This window comes from Symphalangus syndactylus, chromosome 9 (genome assembly GCF_028878055.3).
Source record: "Symphalangus syndactylus isolate Jambi chromosome 9, NHGRI_mSymSyn1-v2.1_pri, whole genome shotgun sequence".
Classification (NCBI taxonomy): Eukaryota; Metazoa; Chordata; class Mammalia; order Primates; family Hylobatidae; genus Symphalangus; species Symphalangus syndactylus.
In genome coordinates, this window is record NC_072431.2 from 121184856 (window position 1) to 121202780 (window position 17925).

Consider the following 17925-nt stretch of genomic DNA (forward strand, 5'->3'; position numbering starts at 1 on the left):
AGAAGCAAGATTTTAGCTTGTAGGGCACATAGACTCGTTGGTCACTAGAGCAAGCAAGACAGAACTTGGGGACTGTCACAGTGTCCCTTGATTGCTTCCTCCAGAAAGTAACATAGCTCATTTAAACCCACATTTCAGTGACCAAAGCAACGTATGTGGTCATGTCTAACTTCAAAGGGTTGGGGAAGTTCAATAGTCCCAGATACTCATTAGGACAAGAACACCAGAAATATTATTGAAGAGAAGCCATGTAACATGCATACATACATACATATACACACTCTCATATCCCTTTGGGGATCACCATTGTTTTCCTTTTTGCCCACCTTTCCTATATTTTTCTTCCTCAAATATAGCCTGTAGTAATTATGTTAGTGAAAGTCCATGGGTAGTAAATGCTCATCTTTGTAGATCAGGACATGTTTGTATTTTGCCTACACTCTTCATTGATAGTTGAGAGTATAAAATTCTACACTGACGGTTATGTTCCATTCATATTTTGAAGATATTAACTCATCTTTTAGACTCCATTATGACTGAGAAGTTTCAGCCTTTAGTCTAAGTTTCATTCTTTTGTGGGTACTCTGTCTTTTCTCTGGTAGCTTTTACTATTTCCCCCTTATCCTAAAGTTGGAATCTCCTTCTGATGTGGAATCATGATATGTCTGGTTATGTATTTTTATTTTTCGTGTGCAGCACTTTCATTGCAATTTTAGTCTGATAACTATTTTTTTCCTTTCTGGAATATTCTAAATGGAATTCTGCCCCTTCTCTTTGAATACTCCTATTTGATGTATATTGGAGTCTTTTATTCACTCTCTGTATCTCTTAAGGGCTCTTTTGTATTATATATTTTGGAATTTTGGGCTATATTTTGGGTAAAGTTTCTAACTTCTATCTTCAAATTTTCACTGATTCTGTGTCTTGTTTGGAATTTATCCTATCTATGGATAAATTTTTTATTTCAATTACTAGATTTTTGAATTGCAATTTTCTAATAATTTATTTTCTTCATCCATCTATTTAATGCTTTATTTCTGTCTTTACTCCTTAATTTATTCTTTATTTTTAAGCATTGTTATTTCTTAATGTGTTTCTTTTCAACATAAAGTCAATACTCATTATTTGTGTCACTTACGTTCTAGAAAATCACCATAAATTCTGAATTAGCAAATAATGAACCATTGCACTTAGGGAGAAATACAGTTCCTTCAAGTCTCTGGTCACAACATTTTAATCAAGTGATCTGTAGATAACCTTATTTAATGTATGTTTCTTTTTAAACACTCCTTATAGAGATTGTTGATTCATTAACATGAAACTCACATCCAACAGCACTGTAATTCAGGCCTGAAGGAAGCTTATCTAACAGACACATTTTCTCCATAAGGCACATCACAGCTTTCTTGAGCTTACAAACACTAGACAGTGCTTCAGCATATGCTTCGGGGCCCATTTAAACAATGAAATCACCAAAAAAGCACAAAAATAAACGTGAAAAACTTGACACTAAATAGACTGCCAAAAGGACACTTGTTTACAGTATGAGAGCTCAAACAGGAAGGCAGAGTGTCCCTTGTTCAACCACAGCTGGGAACATGCTCATTCTGTTACTCAAAAGATTTCACTTTTCTTCACATGCCCATGAATGACCACAAAAGCGCCATAAGTATTGATTTGGGGGGTTACAAGTAAATTTTAGTGAGTAGACAAATTCACAATTGCAAGGATCCATCAATAAAGAGGATTGATTTTATTAATTTTAAAGTCTTTTTCTAGCTGTTTCACAGAATTTTATCTGGTGTGAACGTTAATTTTGTTGTCTTTCTTGGTATTATATATATATATTTTTTCCTATGTTTTGGAATTTTTATTTGCAGTCTCATTTTTAGTGAAAAGCTGTTTGTTTTCCTTTTGTTCTCCCTATCTTTGCCTGTTCCAATGGTTTTATGATTATCTCCATATGGTTCACACGGCCGCTGGTCCAGAATCAGATACTGTACTAAAATTTTGGGTTTTAATCCATAATGAAGACATTGCAAGTCTAGACCTAGAGGGAAAGTATGGCTTGGTAGAGTTTCAGTTCATGATATGGTATCTATGTCTGTCAACCAGCCTCTTTTAGACCCATAATTTCAGATAAAGCTCTCATCCTAGGCAAGTGGCAACTGTCTCTCTCTCTCTCTGTCTCTCTCTTTTTTATAATGTACAGCCTCTCTTCACAATAGAGAGCCTCCTCGAAACTCCTGACATCAAGTTTTCTACCTGGCTTAGGTCCTGCTTCTTCTGTGAAGGAAATTCAACCCTGGTATCCTACCAGAGTCAAGCTACTGCCAATCTTTGCTTTATTCCAGTCTTGGAGCCAAAAAGCCTGTGAAATCAGCACTATTCACCATCTTGCATTTATTTTCCATTTTTGGTCCATGGACTTTTTCTCTTGCTTTTGAACCTGGCTATGCCACTGGTTTTATCATTTTATATTCAGTCTGTGATTGTTGCTTGCTTGGAAAGGGGAGGATGAATAGATATTAATAGATTGCATAGACGTCCTCTGAGCTCATCTGTTATACTTTTGTAACTTATTCTGCATCAAATCCTATCTATATTTTTGTCTTTATTCTCTTCCTCCCTCCAATTTTAAAACATTTGAGAGTACAAACTCTTACATACATTTTCTTATTTTCATTTGGTCCTAGAGCAATGCTTTGCATGTAGTCAAAAACGATCTGTTATACTAAATTAAATGGTAATAAGAAAGTACACATCATTTTGCTGTAAGAAACATCTTCTTGGCAATTAGAATTGTACAAAATAGACATCTATTGGAGAATTTCTTACCTAGAAATAGCCATGCAAAATTTAGAAGACCTTATGGGATATCATAAAGCAGGTGTTTTCAAACTTTATTTTTGTTGTTGCATAATTATTTTTCTTCCAAAGAAATCTACATAGGATGCTAATAAATACAGCAGTTAAAAGCAGAGTTGTTTTGAATGAAACAGGGGTGGTGTGCCTAGAAATCTGGTTGCTTGTCTTCATTGCCCGGTCACGAAGTCAAATATAAAAAGTAGCTTGAAAATAGTTTTTTTCAAAATACTGTTCTATAAGAATTGAGAGTTTTGTCTAAATTACTCTCAATATCTATAACAACTCAAAGTAAATAAATCCTAGTCATATTTTAATGGGAGAAAAAATAAAAAATTATAACTTACACATTGTAAAACAGCGATATCTTTCTTTTAAAAATTTCTATTTGGGGAAGGAAGGAGTTTTTTGGTAATGAATATGCTGCTTAGGAAAGGGATGTTAGTATATTGTTGGATACGGGTGTTAAAGAGCTATAAAGTATATTTACTCAGTGAAGATTCAAAGGAAAAGGAACCTAATAATGCTTTTTAATGAGAGGATCACTTGAGTCCAGGAGTTTGAGGTTATAGTGAGCTATGATTGTACCCATGCAACCCAGCCAGGGGACAGGCGAGATGCTCTCTCTAAAATAATAATAATAATGAAAATAATAATGCCTCTTTAGCCTTCCCGCTGTGATGACCATATTTCACTCAAAACTCTTAACTGAGTTGAAACCCAAACTAAACACTCTCCAACAGCCACACGTAGTTACTGCTCATAGCAAGATTATAAAGAAAAATATAGCCAAACCTCCAAGATAACCTGTTTAAGTTTCACAATTTCCTCTTAAAAGGAAGGGAATGTTTAAAATGCAAAGGAAAACATAGGAAGGACAAGATTTCTAGAATGAGAGTACAAAAACTTGTTAACTAATTAAATAATGGCCCTTGCTTATAGTACCCAGCACAAAGTGATGTCTTGGAGGGAAAAACCTACAAGCTCATGCTGCTTGAGTTTTAGCACATCTTGGTGTTAATGAGAAGATTTGATGCTGCTTATCGTTTCTAGGCTTATAGAAACCAGGCTGAGCACATGCAAGTATTTGCACGTTAGCAACCTAGGCATGGCAGCTTATTTGGTTTCATTCCGTAGAGCCTTGCCAAGGGATGAACTGCAGTAGTAATTTCTTTCTAAATCATTCTCAAATCCCTGCTTCAAGCTTCTATCTGGTTCACTAGAGGCCAGCATTCTTTTTATGAAATTCAGAAACTAGGACTTGAGAAAGTAAATTCTGAGGAGTATTGACTTAATAAATTTATATCCTCTTGACAGGCAGAGACGCTCAAAGGAGAGGGAATTAGAGACGTTTTCAGCAAGGATTCTTGGATTATTTGCTTTTTCTGCTGTATTTAATTTGCACATTAAAAATTCTCAGCAGTTCATATACTTCTAGCCTTGAAGAATTATAATTGCTATAATAGACTTGTTTGAATATCTCTTTTCTTAAAAAAAAAGCATATGTTGTAAAAATGCTTGAGCCTTAAACTTTTTGTATCTCAGTTTTGCTGTTTACTAAATGAGAATTAGTCCAGATCATCCATATAGCTCCCAGTGTTATGGTGAAATGAGCGTGTGCTTCGGCATTTACAAACCCGACAGGAACACTCCTTAGCTGTGTAGCCTAAATAAGGCATTTCATGCCTTTAAATGTTCCAATTTCCTTATCTGTAGAATTAAGGTAATGCCCATTTTTCAAAGTAGTTGTGAGAATTGAATGAGTTTGGGGCAAAAGGTCATAAGGTACCACGCCTGGCACAGGGCAGACAACCCAAATATACTAATTCTTCTGTAATTCTAACATTCTATGAGTCTATAACTTTGCCAGGATCTCTTTGAGGTATGTAATCAGTCTTTATCTGTCATTTTCAATAACGGGGATTGTGGCAGACAGAGACAAAAGCTGTCTGCCTAAGCTCGTGGAGCTAGCTGGGAGAGGGGACTCATATCAGCTTTTCTCAATCTAATAATTTTCAACCCTGTGGAAATAATGGTCTCATTCTTAATTCTCTTCATCAGTTGAAAGTTGAGCTGTTGAATGATTTTTCTTTTCTTCAAATATGCATTTAGTCATTACTGTGTCATTAATAATAGGAGTTAGCTCTAGCTGAGAGGGCCTCAATATAACAAATGATCATGGCAATATTGAAGGAAATTCTGGGTTGGTCAAGTAGGCATTCCTATTCATACTAAGAGTCAAGGAAAGTAGATGCTTGGCATTAGCCATCAATCCACAAGACAATAATATAGGTGATTGCTTGTCAGTCAGCATCACACAAGTGAGCTGGAAGATGTGACTCTTCAGGCCGGAAATGCCAGCTCATATCACTCAAAGGTCATTTACGACTATTGCTAACCCCTGCTCTGGCGGTCTCCATGGGATGATGCTGGCTGAAAAAAAAAAAACTATGATCAATTTAGGGGACAATATCTCCTATGGCCCTTTAAGTATACCAGAAAGATGCCATCAAGCAGAAATCAGTCTTACTAATATATTCCTTTTCATATGTTCCCTAACAATTTGGAGTTTTTTAAAATATCACCTTGAGTTATGAACAAGAGTGAAATTGTCCTTAGCCAAGGAATTTAACTTTTCTGGAAGGAAGTGTTTAATGTTGATGTGATACTGTGGGCTGTGGTTTCACTTGGCCCTGTTTCTTATAAGAGTGTCACTCACTTAGCTTTTACCAAGGTAACGTGGAAGAAAGAACTAAAATTTATTATTTCCCATGTATTTCCATTGTTGCACTGATTCCTATAAAGGAATACTGTAACTGAGCATTACTATTATTTCCACTTTAAGACTGAGGAAACAGGCTACGAGAAGTTGAAGAGCTTGCCCCAAACCACGAAGTTAGTAAGTAACAGAGCCCCCAAGCCTGTGTTCTTTCCACTGATGAGTGTTTATACCAGAACCCTCCCCAGAGAGTCAGAGTTGAAGCAGAGGATAAGAAATTGAGAACACATTAAGGAGAAGGGATAGGAGAGAGAATAAGGAGGAGTAAAATAAAGACATGTCAGAAAAAGCATTAAAAAAGAAATGTGTGCCGCAGTCGGGAGAAGGCCGAGGGGAGAGGAAAAGCAGAAGGCCTAACCTACTGGGGCTGGGGGGCACCCAGTGAACTTGGCCAGCTGCCTGGCAGCAAGCACTGCAGGGAGATCTATAGCCACCAGATCCACCAAATGGAGGAATCTGTGAATCATTAAAAAAATGTTTATTTCTTTATGCCACAAATGATAAAACATTTAGTCATAAAATATGAGGGTTTTTTTCCCAGAGTAATTGCTGCTGCAAATATTTTCAACCATTACTCTGAATGCTCAGTGTTTAACTAGTGAAAAAGAAATGATGTCTTTTGAACCAAAGTCAACCTCCAGTTGCCCACATGCATGCTATACAATTGCATTTAGAGATTAATTTATTTGCAAGATACTGAAAGCTTCTTTAGCCTTGATGTTATCACAGGTTGGATAGGGGCTCTGCCCTCAGAGAAACAATCAAAGTCACTCATCATTTCTCTTTTGAGAAACATTGTTTCCCTTTGTTATCTAATTTTAGCATTAAAAAAAAAAGCTGTGGGTCAAATCAGAGAAATTAGGATTTTTTGCAGATGTGTTGCCTAAAGAACATCCTTTTGTTCTAGCAACAGCAGTTCTTCTCAACTCCAAAAAGGAGAAACACACAAACCACAATATCCTATAATGAGTTTAGTCACCATCCTACATTCATCCTGGCTTTACAGTAAGTTAGACTTCCTTTGGTGGATACTGATTTGTCCCCTGGGATATAATTCTGAGAATATACAGCAATTCCAATCAAGTATTTGGCCAAAGAACAGCCAAGCCATGATAGTTGCCAGAGATCTGACTGTCCAGCCTAATAACTGGGCATTGTATAGAAAGTCTGTTTTTCTAGAGCTCGTCCAAAGGAAGGGCCATTATAAGCCTGCAGTTCTGCCAGAAATGAGGTCTAACATTCTCCTTCCAGAATACTTGGAACTTGTCATTTGGCAAAACAATCAGGAGAAATTACCCATGATGCCATAGAATAAGACTGATCTTTGGAATTTCAAAGTGATCTAATCTTCACTTTTTAAAAAATAATGTAGTCTTTCAGAAAGAGTACTTTGTTAGAAGACAGGAGGAAGTTGAAGAAAGGTAGTATACGAGTTGACTAGGGTTGCCATAAGAAAATACCACAGACTGGGTGAGCTAAACAACGGAAATTAATTTTTATACAATTCTGGAGTCTAAGAGGCCAACATCAGGGGTCTGCAAGGTTGGTTTCTACTGAGGGCTCTCTCCTTGGCTTGTGGAAGGCAGCCTTCTTCTGTGTCTTCACATGTCTTCTCTCTGTGTGTCTGTATCCTAATATCTTCTTTAAAGACCACCAGTCATATTGATTTAGGGCCCACCTTAATGATCTTATTTTAACTTAATTACATCTTTAAAGACCACAACTCCAAAGATAGTTACATTTTGAGGTGTGGGGGTTTAGGAGTCCAACACATAACGGAGTGAGGACATAATTCAGAACATAACAAGTAATGAGGAAGAGTAGAGCCAACATGACTGAGTCAGGTACCAGGCTGAGTGCATTTTAGACATTTTCTCACAGAATCTTCAGCAGAACTCTGGGAGGTGGTATTTTTTTTCTTTGTTTCAAAAACAAAAACTCAATTATGTATAAAATATTTTCTCCCAACCTCATCTTCTTTTGTTTTGTATTTTCTTTAAAATTATACTACAAATACAGGAATATGTGTTCATTATAAAAATTAAAACACTATAAAAGCATATAGAATAAAAAATGAAAGTCTCCCTAACTTATTCAGTCCCTCCCTGCTCTGTATTAGGTGATCAGTTGGATGTGTGTCCTTCAATGCCTTGGGATGGTGCCACACAACCAGACACATTTCAGTCTGGGGATTTTTAAAAACTGAGATCATACTATAGGTTATTACTCCACAGTTTGCTTTTTTTAACCCTTAACAAGACAATTTGGAAGAACTCACAGGTTTGTACAAATAGATCCACCTTAATCTTTTTAATGACTGTATAGCATTCCATGCTATGAACATATCACACCTTATTTAACCAACCATCCTCCATTTGTTTCCAATTTTAAAATTACCATTAACATTGTATTAACATTTTCTGTTTGTACATATATTAGAAGGATATTTTTATATATAAGAAAACTGAGATTGAGAGAGGTTAATAAATTTGTTTGAAAGCACATAACTGGTAAGTGGCAGCTCAGGACTCTAGAGGGCCCATATTCTTTCTGCTACATAACACTGCTTTAAGTCCTCATTATCCATGGGATTGAAAAGTGAAAAATGGATCCTTTAAATTACTCTCCAAACTCCTCCCACCCATACATCTTTTTTTTTTTTTTTTGAGATGGAGTTTTGCTCCTGTTGCCCAGTCTGGAGTGCAATGACACAATCTCGGCTCACTGCAACTTCCACCTCCTGGTTTCAAGCGATTCTCCTGCTTCAGCCTCCCGAGTAGCTGGGATTACAGGTGCGCACCACAACACCCAGATAATTTTTGTATTTTTAGTAGAGACGGTGTTTCACCATGTTGACCAGGCTGGTCTTAACTCCTGACCTCAGGTGATCTGCCCGCCTCGGCCTCCCAAAGTGCCGGGATTGCAGGCATGAGCCACTGCACCTGGCCACTCATACATTGTAATAGCCTTTTAGAGATTGTCCAAATGCAGAATACATGTAGACTCCGAAAGATAGGAGAGCCTGCTCCCAATTTTGTTATATCAGCATACAAATCAAGCCTTCATCAAGTGACTTAGAAAAGACATGTCCCATCTGACTTTAACATGAGAGCAATGTCTATCTCAGGGGAGGTTATATAGTATGAAGGAAATTTCTGTTTTCCAGCTGGGTAGGTCAGGAAAGATTGAAGCATGGATGGGTCTGGGGAGAAGTGTACTTCTTTGGTCCACTACTGGAGAGAGTGCATCTGTGGCGGAGTGAAGCAGCAGCCAGGTCCTTGGAGGCCCTCTCTAATAGGTGGGGGATTCGGCACATTTATTAGGAAGAAATCAACATTCTTGCAATTAGAATTTCTTTCTCACTTAAGAGTCTTCCTACTTGAGGTTAAGAAATCCCTCTCCTGCCTTGGATATATTTCACCTGAGACTGGCAGACCGGGCCTGGGAGAAGAGAAATGCACAGAAGGGGTAGATAGAGCCACCAAGTTTTCTTTCAGCCTTCTGCTCTTCCAAAGCTCATCACTCTGAGTGAGGGGCTAAGAATGTCCCTTATGAAATAACATCTGGGGCTAAGTTCAGACTCTTCAGCACAGAAAAATATCCCACTTCTTTCCGCACAATATACTTTGTACTGCACCTGATAAAATGACCCACAGGCCACCATGCCTCCTTCATGCCTCACCTTCCACACATACTAAGGACATTTAAATGTCCCTTAGAGAGAATTTCCTGACCACCTCATGTAGAGCAACCCTCCATCCCTGTGTCACTCTCTATCCCATTACTCTGCTTTATTTCTTTCATAATCATTCACTATCACTTCTCAGCCTTTTAGCTAAGATCAAGTGTAGCATAATCATTCACTATATGAAACTGTGATCTCTTAAAACTTTATCATCTGCCTTCTCACACATAATATAAGCTTCATAAGAACAGGGGCATTATCTTGCTCTGTTAATATTATACCCCACTGCCTAGAAAAAGTTTTCTGAGACCTGGTAAATCCCAGTGGATATTGTTGACTCTACTTCCATTTTTCAGAAAACTAACTCTGTCTCTCTCTCTTTCTCTCATTGCAGCCTGAAAAAATCCCTTTCATCTTTTAAAGCTCAGCTCAACTGTTACCTTATTTAGAATGTCATGCATTTTTTTATTCATCCTATGTGTTGAATGACTACAGTGAGTTGGATCAGAGGCTCTTAATTTCTGTTTACAGCACCATTAATGTCTGGGTAAGTTTTTTGTGGTACTCCTAGGCCAACAGGAATACCAAACAATTCCATTTATTAAGCAGTTAGGTCCAAGCAACTTAATATATATTTGTGTCCTGATGACTTAATAGCCATTTGAAAAAACAATGCATATAACTTGAGAGAAAAGTACTATTTTACTTCATTCATAAATAACGTTTATTTACTAATGGGATGTGTGTGCCTGTACTACTTCCCAAAGCCTGGAATCAGATTGGACAATCCTCATTCTTGTTTCCTATTCCATGTTATTTTTGTCACAGTACTTGCTTTTTATCAAAGCAAACCCAGCTTTACGAAGATGAGATGTCATAGAAAGGAATACAGCACGATCAAATGGTTCAAAGAGTGCTCAACATATGTTAAGTCTTGATATGTTTCCCTTGAATATTTAAAATAACCTGAGGCAGTTCTGTGAGTTTTCTGCGTTTCCCGGTTCACAGTGCAAGAGGCATGGTGTCAGACACTGAATGCCAGACCCTGCGTATACAGCGGTGAAAGAATCAGACATGGTCCTTCCATGACTTAGCACTTTCTTCTTACCTCCATACTGATAGCGTGCATCACACTTTATTTAGTTTTGTGTTTGTGTATTTGTCTTTTCTCCTAGCCTCTGACTTCCCCCAAGGGCAAGCTGCCTATCTCTTTATTGATGGTGGCAACTCCTAATATCCCTAGTGCAGAACAGGAGTTGGGTGTTCAAGAAATGCTGTTTTAAAACTGATTGATCAAGAGAATGAATAAGTGAATAAGCAAAAAATAAATGGCCCTGGCAAGTAGCATCATGCCTTATTTTCAACTGCTAGAATAATAAGGACTAGATTATGGGAAAGTTCAGTAGCCTACTTCCCATCTTAGAGTGCTTCTTGGCTGGAAAGAGTCCAGCGTGCAGGCTCACTGACCAACTCTCGCAGCTGTTATTATTTACTAGAGCACCTCTCTAGACTTCAGGGTTATTTCTCTGGTCTGAATGTTGTTTCAACAGTTTCTTTCAAATTCTGGCCAAGGAAGACCTGTAGCAGAGTTATTGTTTCTTCCATATGTTCCATTTGATCCTTGACATAAAGCAGCAAGTGTTTCCTGACTTTGTGATATACAAAGGCCTTATGAGAAAAATAGACATATAGACCAAATGGGAATTTACCTTATGCCCACCGTTAATAACCACATGAACAACTCTGTGAATGTCATGAATTTTCACAACCTCAATGAGAATTACTGGTCAAGATGGATGGTCAATTTTACAGCAAGGATGAGAACTTTGCTTCCACTCTCCACATTGACTCTCTTTGCTCTGACTCTACTTTATCCCTCGCTATGAATCTTTTCACTATAGTCATGCCAGTTACTAAACTAGCATAGACATCTTCATTAATCTGCATTCAGATCCAAATCCAGTATAGTCCAGATGTGATACTTCTTAAGAATTACAGAATTTCAGAGGTGGACAGGACCTTTGAGGTCATTCATTTCAAATCTCTCACTGTTTGAGTGTAGAAACTGAGGCTCAAAGAAATTATAAACTTGCCATAATCATTCTGTTCTGTCTGGCTATAATGTTGTGCGGCCTTTGCCTCTTGTTCCACAAAACAATGCTGGAGATCACAAGAATGAATCATGTCAAATTGAGGATGAGGCACCGTAACTTAGGAAAAGCCATTCTATCTCTAGAACATACTCAAATCTTCCCACCAGAGCCACTCTAGTCCACACAACCATTGGCACCCACCTGAACTACCGCAGTGACCCCCCTCCTGGAATTTCTGCTCCTTCCCCCTGCTTTGCATCCATTCTCCAGAGTGAGCCTGCAGCCAAACCAATCTTTTTCATTATAAGTCCTGTTCTACTCTCCCCTGCTTAAAATTATCCGGGAGCTTCCTCCTCCTCCTCCTCCTCCTCCTCGTTCTTCTTCTTCTTCCTTTTCCTCCTCTTCTTCTTTCTTCTTCTTCTTCTTCCTTCTTCTTCTTTCTTCTTCTTCCTTCTCTTCTTCTTTCTTCTTCTTCTTCTCCTTTTTTTTTTTTTAAATAGAGACAAGGTCTTGCTCTGTCTTCCAGTCTTGAGTGCAGCGGTGTAAACAAGGCTCACTGCAACTTCAAACTCCTGGGCTCAAGCAATCCTCCTGTCTCGGCCTCCCCAGTAGCTGGGACAACAGGTGCACACCACCATGCCAATATTTTATTCTTGTTTCATAGAAACAAGGTCTTGCTATGTTTCTCAGGCTAGTCTCAAATTCCTGGCCTCAAGTGACCCTTCTGCCTCACCCCTCCATGCCCAAAACTTTGGGATTACCGGTGTGAGCCATGGTGCCTGGCCATCCAGCAGCTAATTTTTGTACTTAAAATATAACGTAAATACTTTACAGTGTCCTGCATGATCTAGCTCCCACCTACCTCTGGTTTTGATTTTTTCTTATCTTCCAATACTCTTCCTCTTGCCCACTAGACTTTAGGTATATTGGCTTTATGCTTTCCTTGACACAGCAAACTTTCTCTTACTTCACAGCCTTTGCACTAGCTGTCCTTTCTGGATTGCAACTCCTTAAGATTCATATAGCTGTTTCCTTCTTGTTATTCAAGTGTTACTCCTCAAGTGGATTTTCTGAACTTCCTCTCTGAACTAGCTACCAATAGCTTAATTTTCTGCACTGCACCAACTGCTATCTGATATATTTCCTTTTAAATAATTTGTTTGCACGCTTGTTTGTAATCTCTTTTTCTCCATTAGAACGAAAGGTTCAGGAGAATTGGGTCTTGGTTTTATTTAACAATGAACCCCAGGACCAATAACAATTCTTGGGCTTAATACATATTGTTGTCTTAAAAACAGTAAAATGTTGTAGTGAGCAACAAAGAATTTAATAAAGAAATTAAGTGCACCACCAGCTACCACAAGCAGCGTGGCCTATTATGTTGCTAATTATGGTCACTGTCTCCTAAATACCAACTCATATGAACCTTAAGGATAGTGCAAAAGAAACAGTTTATAAGTACTCTAAACACATTGGAAGTCACTTTAAAATCCCTAATTAAGTTCAAGGGGTTCAAATTTGAGGTTTAATGTGAAGATATGACCTAAGAAAACCTTTCTGAGAGCTTCCTTCACTTAGTCTTGTGGTGAAATCTCTGAGACCTAAATGACCTGTTTGACTGGTTTGCTAGCTCACACCTATTGTCTACCAATAGAATCTTTGTCTTTCCTTCCAGAGAGGGAGGACCTTGCTGCTTCCTTAGAATAGAGCAGGGAACTGTAAAATGGGAAAGATTAGATAAACTCTGTCCTTAGGAATGAAAATAGTCTTCTTGAACCAGCTACACAGAACATAAGAAAGTAACATGACTATGAGACCTATGCAAACATTATGGGAACTTTAACTTTCTTGTATCGACAAACTACTTATAGAGTGGTTGGCAATAAATTTTTAAAAGCCTGTGAGCTGATTTTTCAGGAAAACAAAAAAAAAAAATCGGAAACTGGGGAGATGTTTTCTACTCCTCATATTACCCTGGGGAATACGAACTCCCCAAAAAGTTATATGTAGCAGTTCTACAAAAAATAGGAAAAGAGGCTGAATCTTTGGAGATGAAGTCATTCAGAAATGCCCCAAGGAAGCTGTCCAGGGATTAAAGATGACTGTGGAGATTTACCTAAGAGACTCTCAAGTTTTTCTAAATCAAGCATCTAACAAAGAATATTTAACTGAATTGTTCTAAACTTCCTAATTTGAAAAACTGGGATGTGATCATGAAAATATTCTTTCTTAAAATTTTTTTTTGTGTTTTTTGGCAATGCTGCTTCTGTTATCACTAAAACCAAGAAAATAAAGCTTCAAATTATTTGAAGAATCTAGATTCTCATAAAAAAAATGCAGTGTCAGTTTGATTCTACAAGCTATAAAGATTTTGGCCCATGGAGTGCTATGGATTTTAAGTAATATGAGGTCAGAGTCTGATATGGTTTGGCTGTGTCCCCACCCAAATCTCATCTTAAATTGTACTTCCCATAATCCCCGTGTGTCAAGAGAAGAACCAGGTGGAGATAATTGACTCATGGGGGCCATTTCCCTCATGCTATTCTCATGACAGTAAGTTCTCACAAGATCTGATGATTTTATAAGGGGCTTCTCCCTTCACTCAGTTCTCATTCTTCTTTCTCCTGACACCTGTGAAGAAAGATGTCTTTGCTTCCCCTTCTGCCATGATTGTAAGTTTCCTACTTACAATCCCCACCCCTGAAGAACTGTGAGTCAATTAAATCTCTTTTTTCCAAATTACCCAGTGTTGGGTATGTCCTTAAAGCAGCATAAGAACGGACTAATACAGTAAACTGGTATCAGGAGTGGGGTGCTGCTATAAGGATACTTGAAAATGTGGAAGTGACTTTAGAACTGGGTAACTGGCAGAGGCTGGCACAGTTTGGAGGGCTAAGAAGAACACAGGAAAATGTGGGAAAGTTTGGAACTTCCTAGATACTTGGAGGGCTCAGAAGACAGGAAGATGTGGGAAAGTTCGGAACTTCCTACAGTCTTGTTGAATGGCTTTGATCAAAATGCTGATAGTGATATGGACAACAAAGTCCAGGCTGAGGTGGTCTCAGATGGAGAAGAGGAACTTGTTGAGAACTAGAGCAAAGGTGACTCTTGTTTATGCTTTAGCAAAGAGGCTGGTGGCATTTTGCCCCTTCCCTAGAGATCTGTGTAACTTTGAACTTGAGAGAGATGATTTAAGGTATCTGGCAGAAGAAATTTCTAAGTGACGAAGCATTGAAGAGGAAGCAGAGCATAAAACTTTGGAAAATTTGCAGCCTGATGATGAAATAGAAACACATTTTTTCTGGGAGAAATTCAAGCCTGCTGCAAAAATTTGCATAAGTAATGAGGAGATGAATGTTAATCACCAAGACGATGGGGAAAATGTCTCCGGAGCATGTCAGACACCTACCTGGAAGCCCCTCCCATCTCAGGCCCAGAGGCCTAGAAGAGAAAAATGGTTTCCTGGGCCAGGTCCGGGGCCCCCTGCTCTAGGCAGCCTCTGGATGGACTTGGTGCCCTGTGTCCCAGCCACTCCAGCTGTGGCTAAAAGTGGCCAAGGTACAGCTCAGGCCATTGCTTTAGGGGGTGCAAGCCCCAAGCCTTGGCAGCTTCCGTGTGGTGGTGGTCCTGCAGGTGTGCAGAAGAATTGAGGTTTGGGAACCTCTTCCTAGATTTCAGAGAATGTATGAAAATGCCTGGATGTCCAGGCAAAAGTCTGTTGCAGGGGCAGAGCCCTCATAGAGAATATCTGCTGGGCAATGCGGAAGGGAAATGTGGAATAATAAAAATGCCCATCATATTGAAGAAAGAGCTTCTTCAACAGAGGGATCGGCAAGTACAAAAGCCCTAAATATGCATATACCTCTTTGTTTCCTTTATTCCCACTTCAACTTATCACTCTACTTTCAAATGCTTTTCAAGTCTTGCAGAGTGAACTTAATTTTGATCTCTCTTGTATCTATTTAGTATTTCCTCTGGGTTTAAGTGCTCCTCCTTCTTCTTCTTCTTTGTTATAAGAGACAGGGTTTTGCTATGCTCCCCATGATGGTCTTGAACTCTTGGGCTCAAGGGATCCTCCTGCCTCAGCCTCCTGAGTAGCTGCGACTACTAATGAAGGCTTAAGCCTTCATTACTTCTTGCTCCTCATCCATTTCCTGTTCCAGTGCAACCCTTGTATCACCAAAAAATTCACCTTTCTAAAAGGGAAACTCTGTAACACCATACTCTTGCTCTAGTGACTCCCATTATTCACTGAACTAAAATAAACTTTGAAGACTAACATTCAAATCTTTTTATGGTATAACCTCAAAAACATATTTCAATTCTTCTCTTTTATACTGCTATACTCAACTCTACTGAAACTAGTGTTCAGACATTCCTGCCTCCAAAGTTGCCCATTATGTCCTCTCCACTGGACTGACTGTCAACCCTTCAAACCCAATATGGGCTAGTCATAGTCCTCCAAGCCCTATCTCAAATCATCTTTTCCTTTAAGACCCTTTGGATTTCTCTCTGTTTTAACCCACAAAGAACTTTATTTATTTCCTATGGCATTTGTCATATTTTTTCCTAGAATGTGGTTATGTGCAATGCACATCTGTCTTCTTTATACCTCTTACTATACTACAGATGTTTAAAACAGGGACCATATGTTATTTATTCTTGTACTGGTGTAGTGCCTCACACATAGTTGGCATTGAATGATATTTGTTGAATAAATGAATCAGTTTGTCAAATCTGAGTTTGATTTACTAATATTTATTTCGTGATACCCCAACTTGTTTCCCTTTTATCACCCCTCTACTCATCCTCATGAGATCTATATGAAAAAAGGCAGAAAGTAGGGAGGAAATGTAGAGTCCTTGTTTTGAAATAGTCTAGTTAGTTTCAAGCTGCTCAAATGATTAAAAGTTTATACTGAGGAACATTAAAAATATCATTTTAGTCCTGCATATAATCAGTACGGGATGACATAAAAACTCTCAGTGAAATACTAATTGGTTGATTTCCTCCTCAGGTTATAAAATTGCTTAGCACCATTCAGTGCTAACAAAAATACATGATCACAATCTCAGAACCTTATACTTACCACATTACTGCATGTTCTGTATCGGATATTTCTTCCTTCACAGCTCCTAGGTTGCAAAAAGAAAAAGAAATATTACTACTTATGAAAGGCTCAAAATCAGAAATATTTTCTTATAAAAGTTTCCTCTAAATACTAGTAAAAAGGCCTCTCTTTTCTTCTAAGCATGTTCTTAGAGGGGTTACTATTAAAAATCAAATTGAGCAGATCTAAAGAAGTTATAGATGTAAACTGATTTCTCTGTAAGAGTTGAAACTAAGTATTTATCTTGCCTCGAAAATTTTCAAAATAAGTATTTAGTGCATATTTAATCAAATAAATATTAGTACAAAGTTTTCCGAAAAAACTGATATTCAATGAATCCTTTCTTCTTATTTCTGATATAAAACTGTAGACATATTTCACTGAAAAACTTAGATCTTGAAAATAAACTGGAATTAATGGAATTAATATTCAACATGTCTTAAAATCATAATTCTAAGAATGTGGAAAGTCATAATTCTTAAAAAATTATTTTTATTTCTAAAATATATACTCATTATAGAGGTTTTGGAAAAGATAGATTACCAAAAAGAAAAAAAAGAAGTCCCCTGTAGTTGCCTCATCTAAAGACAATCACTATTATTTTGATTTATTTAGTCCTTTCCAGTATAAATAAAAAAATCGCATCGCTTATGCAATTTTGTAGCCTGTTTTTGTTTCCACTTAAAATTTTTTGGAGGCATTTTCTCACAGTATTAAATAACTTTAAAAACACCATTTTGAGAGCTACATAATATTCTATCAAATGATGTAATTTTTTGCGTAATTATTCTTTCATTATTTGTCATTTAAGTAATTTCCACTTTGGTGTTTGATAAATGATAGTATGGTAAACCATCTTTGTGCATGTGTTTTATTAAAAGTTTCTGACTGTGTTTTTGGAATAGATAAATTTCTAGAAGGAGAATTACTAGACTAAAGGGAATGAACTTTTGTAAGGCTCTTCATAAATATTGCCAAAATGCATTCCATAAAGGTTGTACCATTACATACTCCCACCAGCAATACATGAGAGTTCCCATTTTACTGAATTCTTATGAATAAAAACAATCAACTTTTGATAAAATGTTCAATGCTGACACTTAAATCATGAAAAACAGTACCATACTCTTTTCAAAATATGTCACACTTTTTTTAAAAGGTAAAGATATACTACAAAATCCTGTGAGAATGATTATACTAATACCTAGTAGTTTTAGAATTCCAGGTACATTTATAAGTTTGTTATATGTATAAATTTATTTAATATTCTCAAAAACCTGGAGAGATAGAGCACCATCATCAAATCCACTTTGACAAAACTGAAGCTTAGGAAGGTTAAGTAACTTGCCAAAATGACACAACTATTAAGTTGTAGAGCTAAAATTTGAAACCA

At 37.5% G+C, this 17925-nt stretch overlaps 1 protein-coding gene across 2 annotated transcripts in view; it reads right to left on the bottom strand.

Moving 5' to 3' along the window:
- The window catches only part of ADAMTSL1 (ADAMTS like 1), a 956380-nt gene that overhangs the window by 368878 nt on the left and 569577 nt on the right, over nucleotides 1-17925 (bottom strand). For both annotated transcript variants that reach the window (XM_063609087.1, XM_055294157.1), the window contains one exon: nucleotides 16512-16557. Coding sequence is in view for 1 of the 2 variants with exons in the window: in XM_055294157.1 (XP_055150132.1) it covers nucleotides 16512-16557 (46 nt within the window). In the remaining variant the exon portion in view is untranslated. The remainder of the gene's footprint in view (nucleotides 1-16511; nucleotides 16558-17925) is intronic.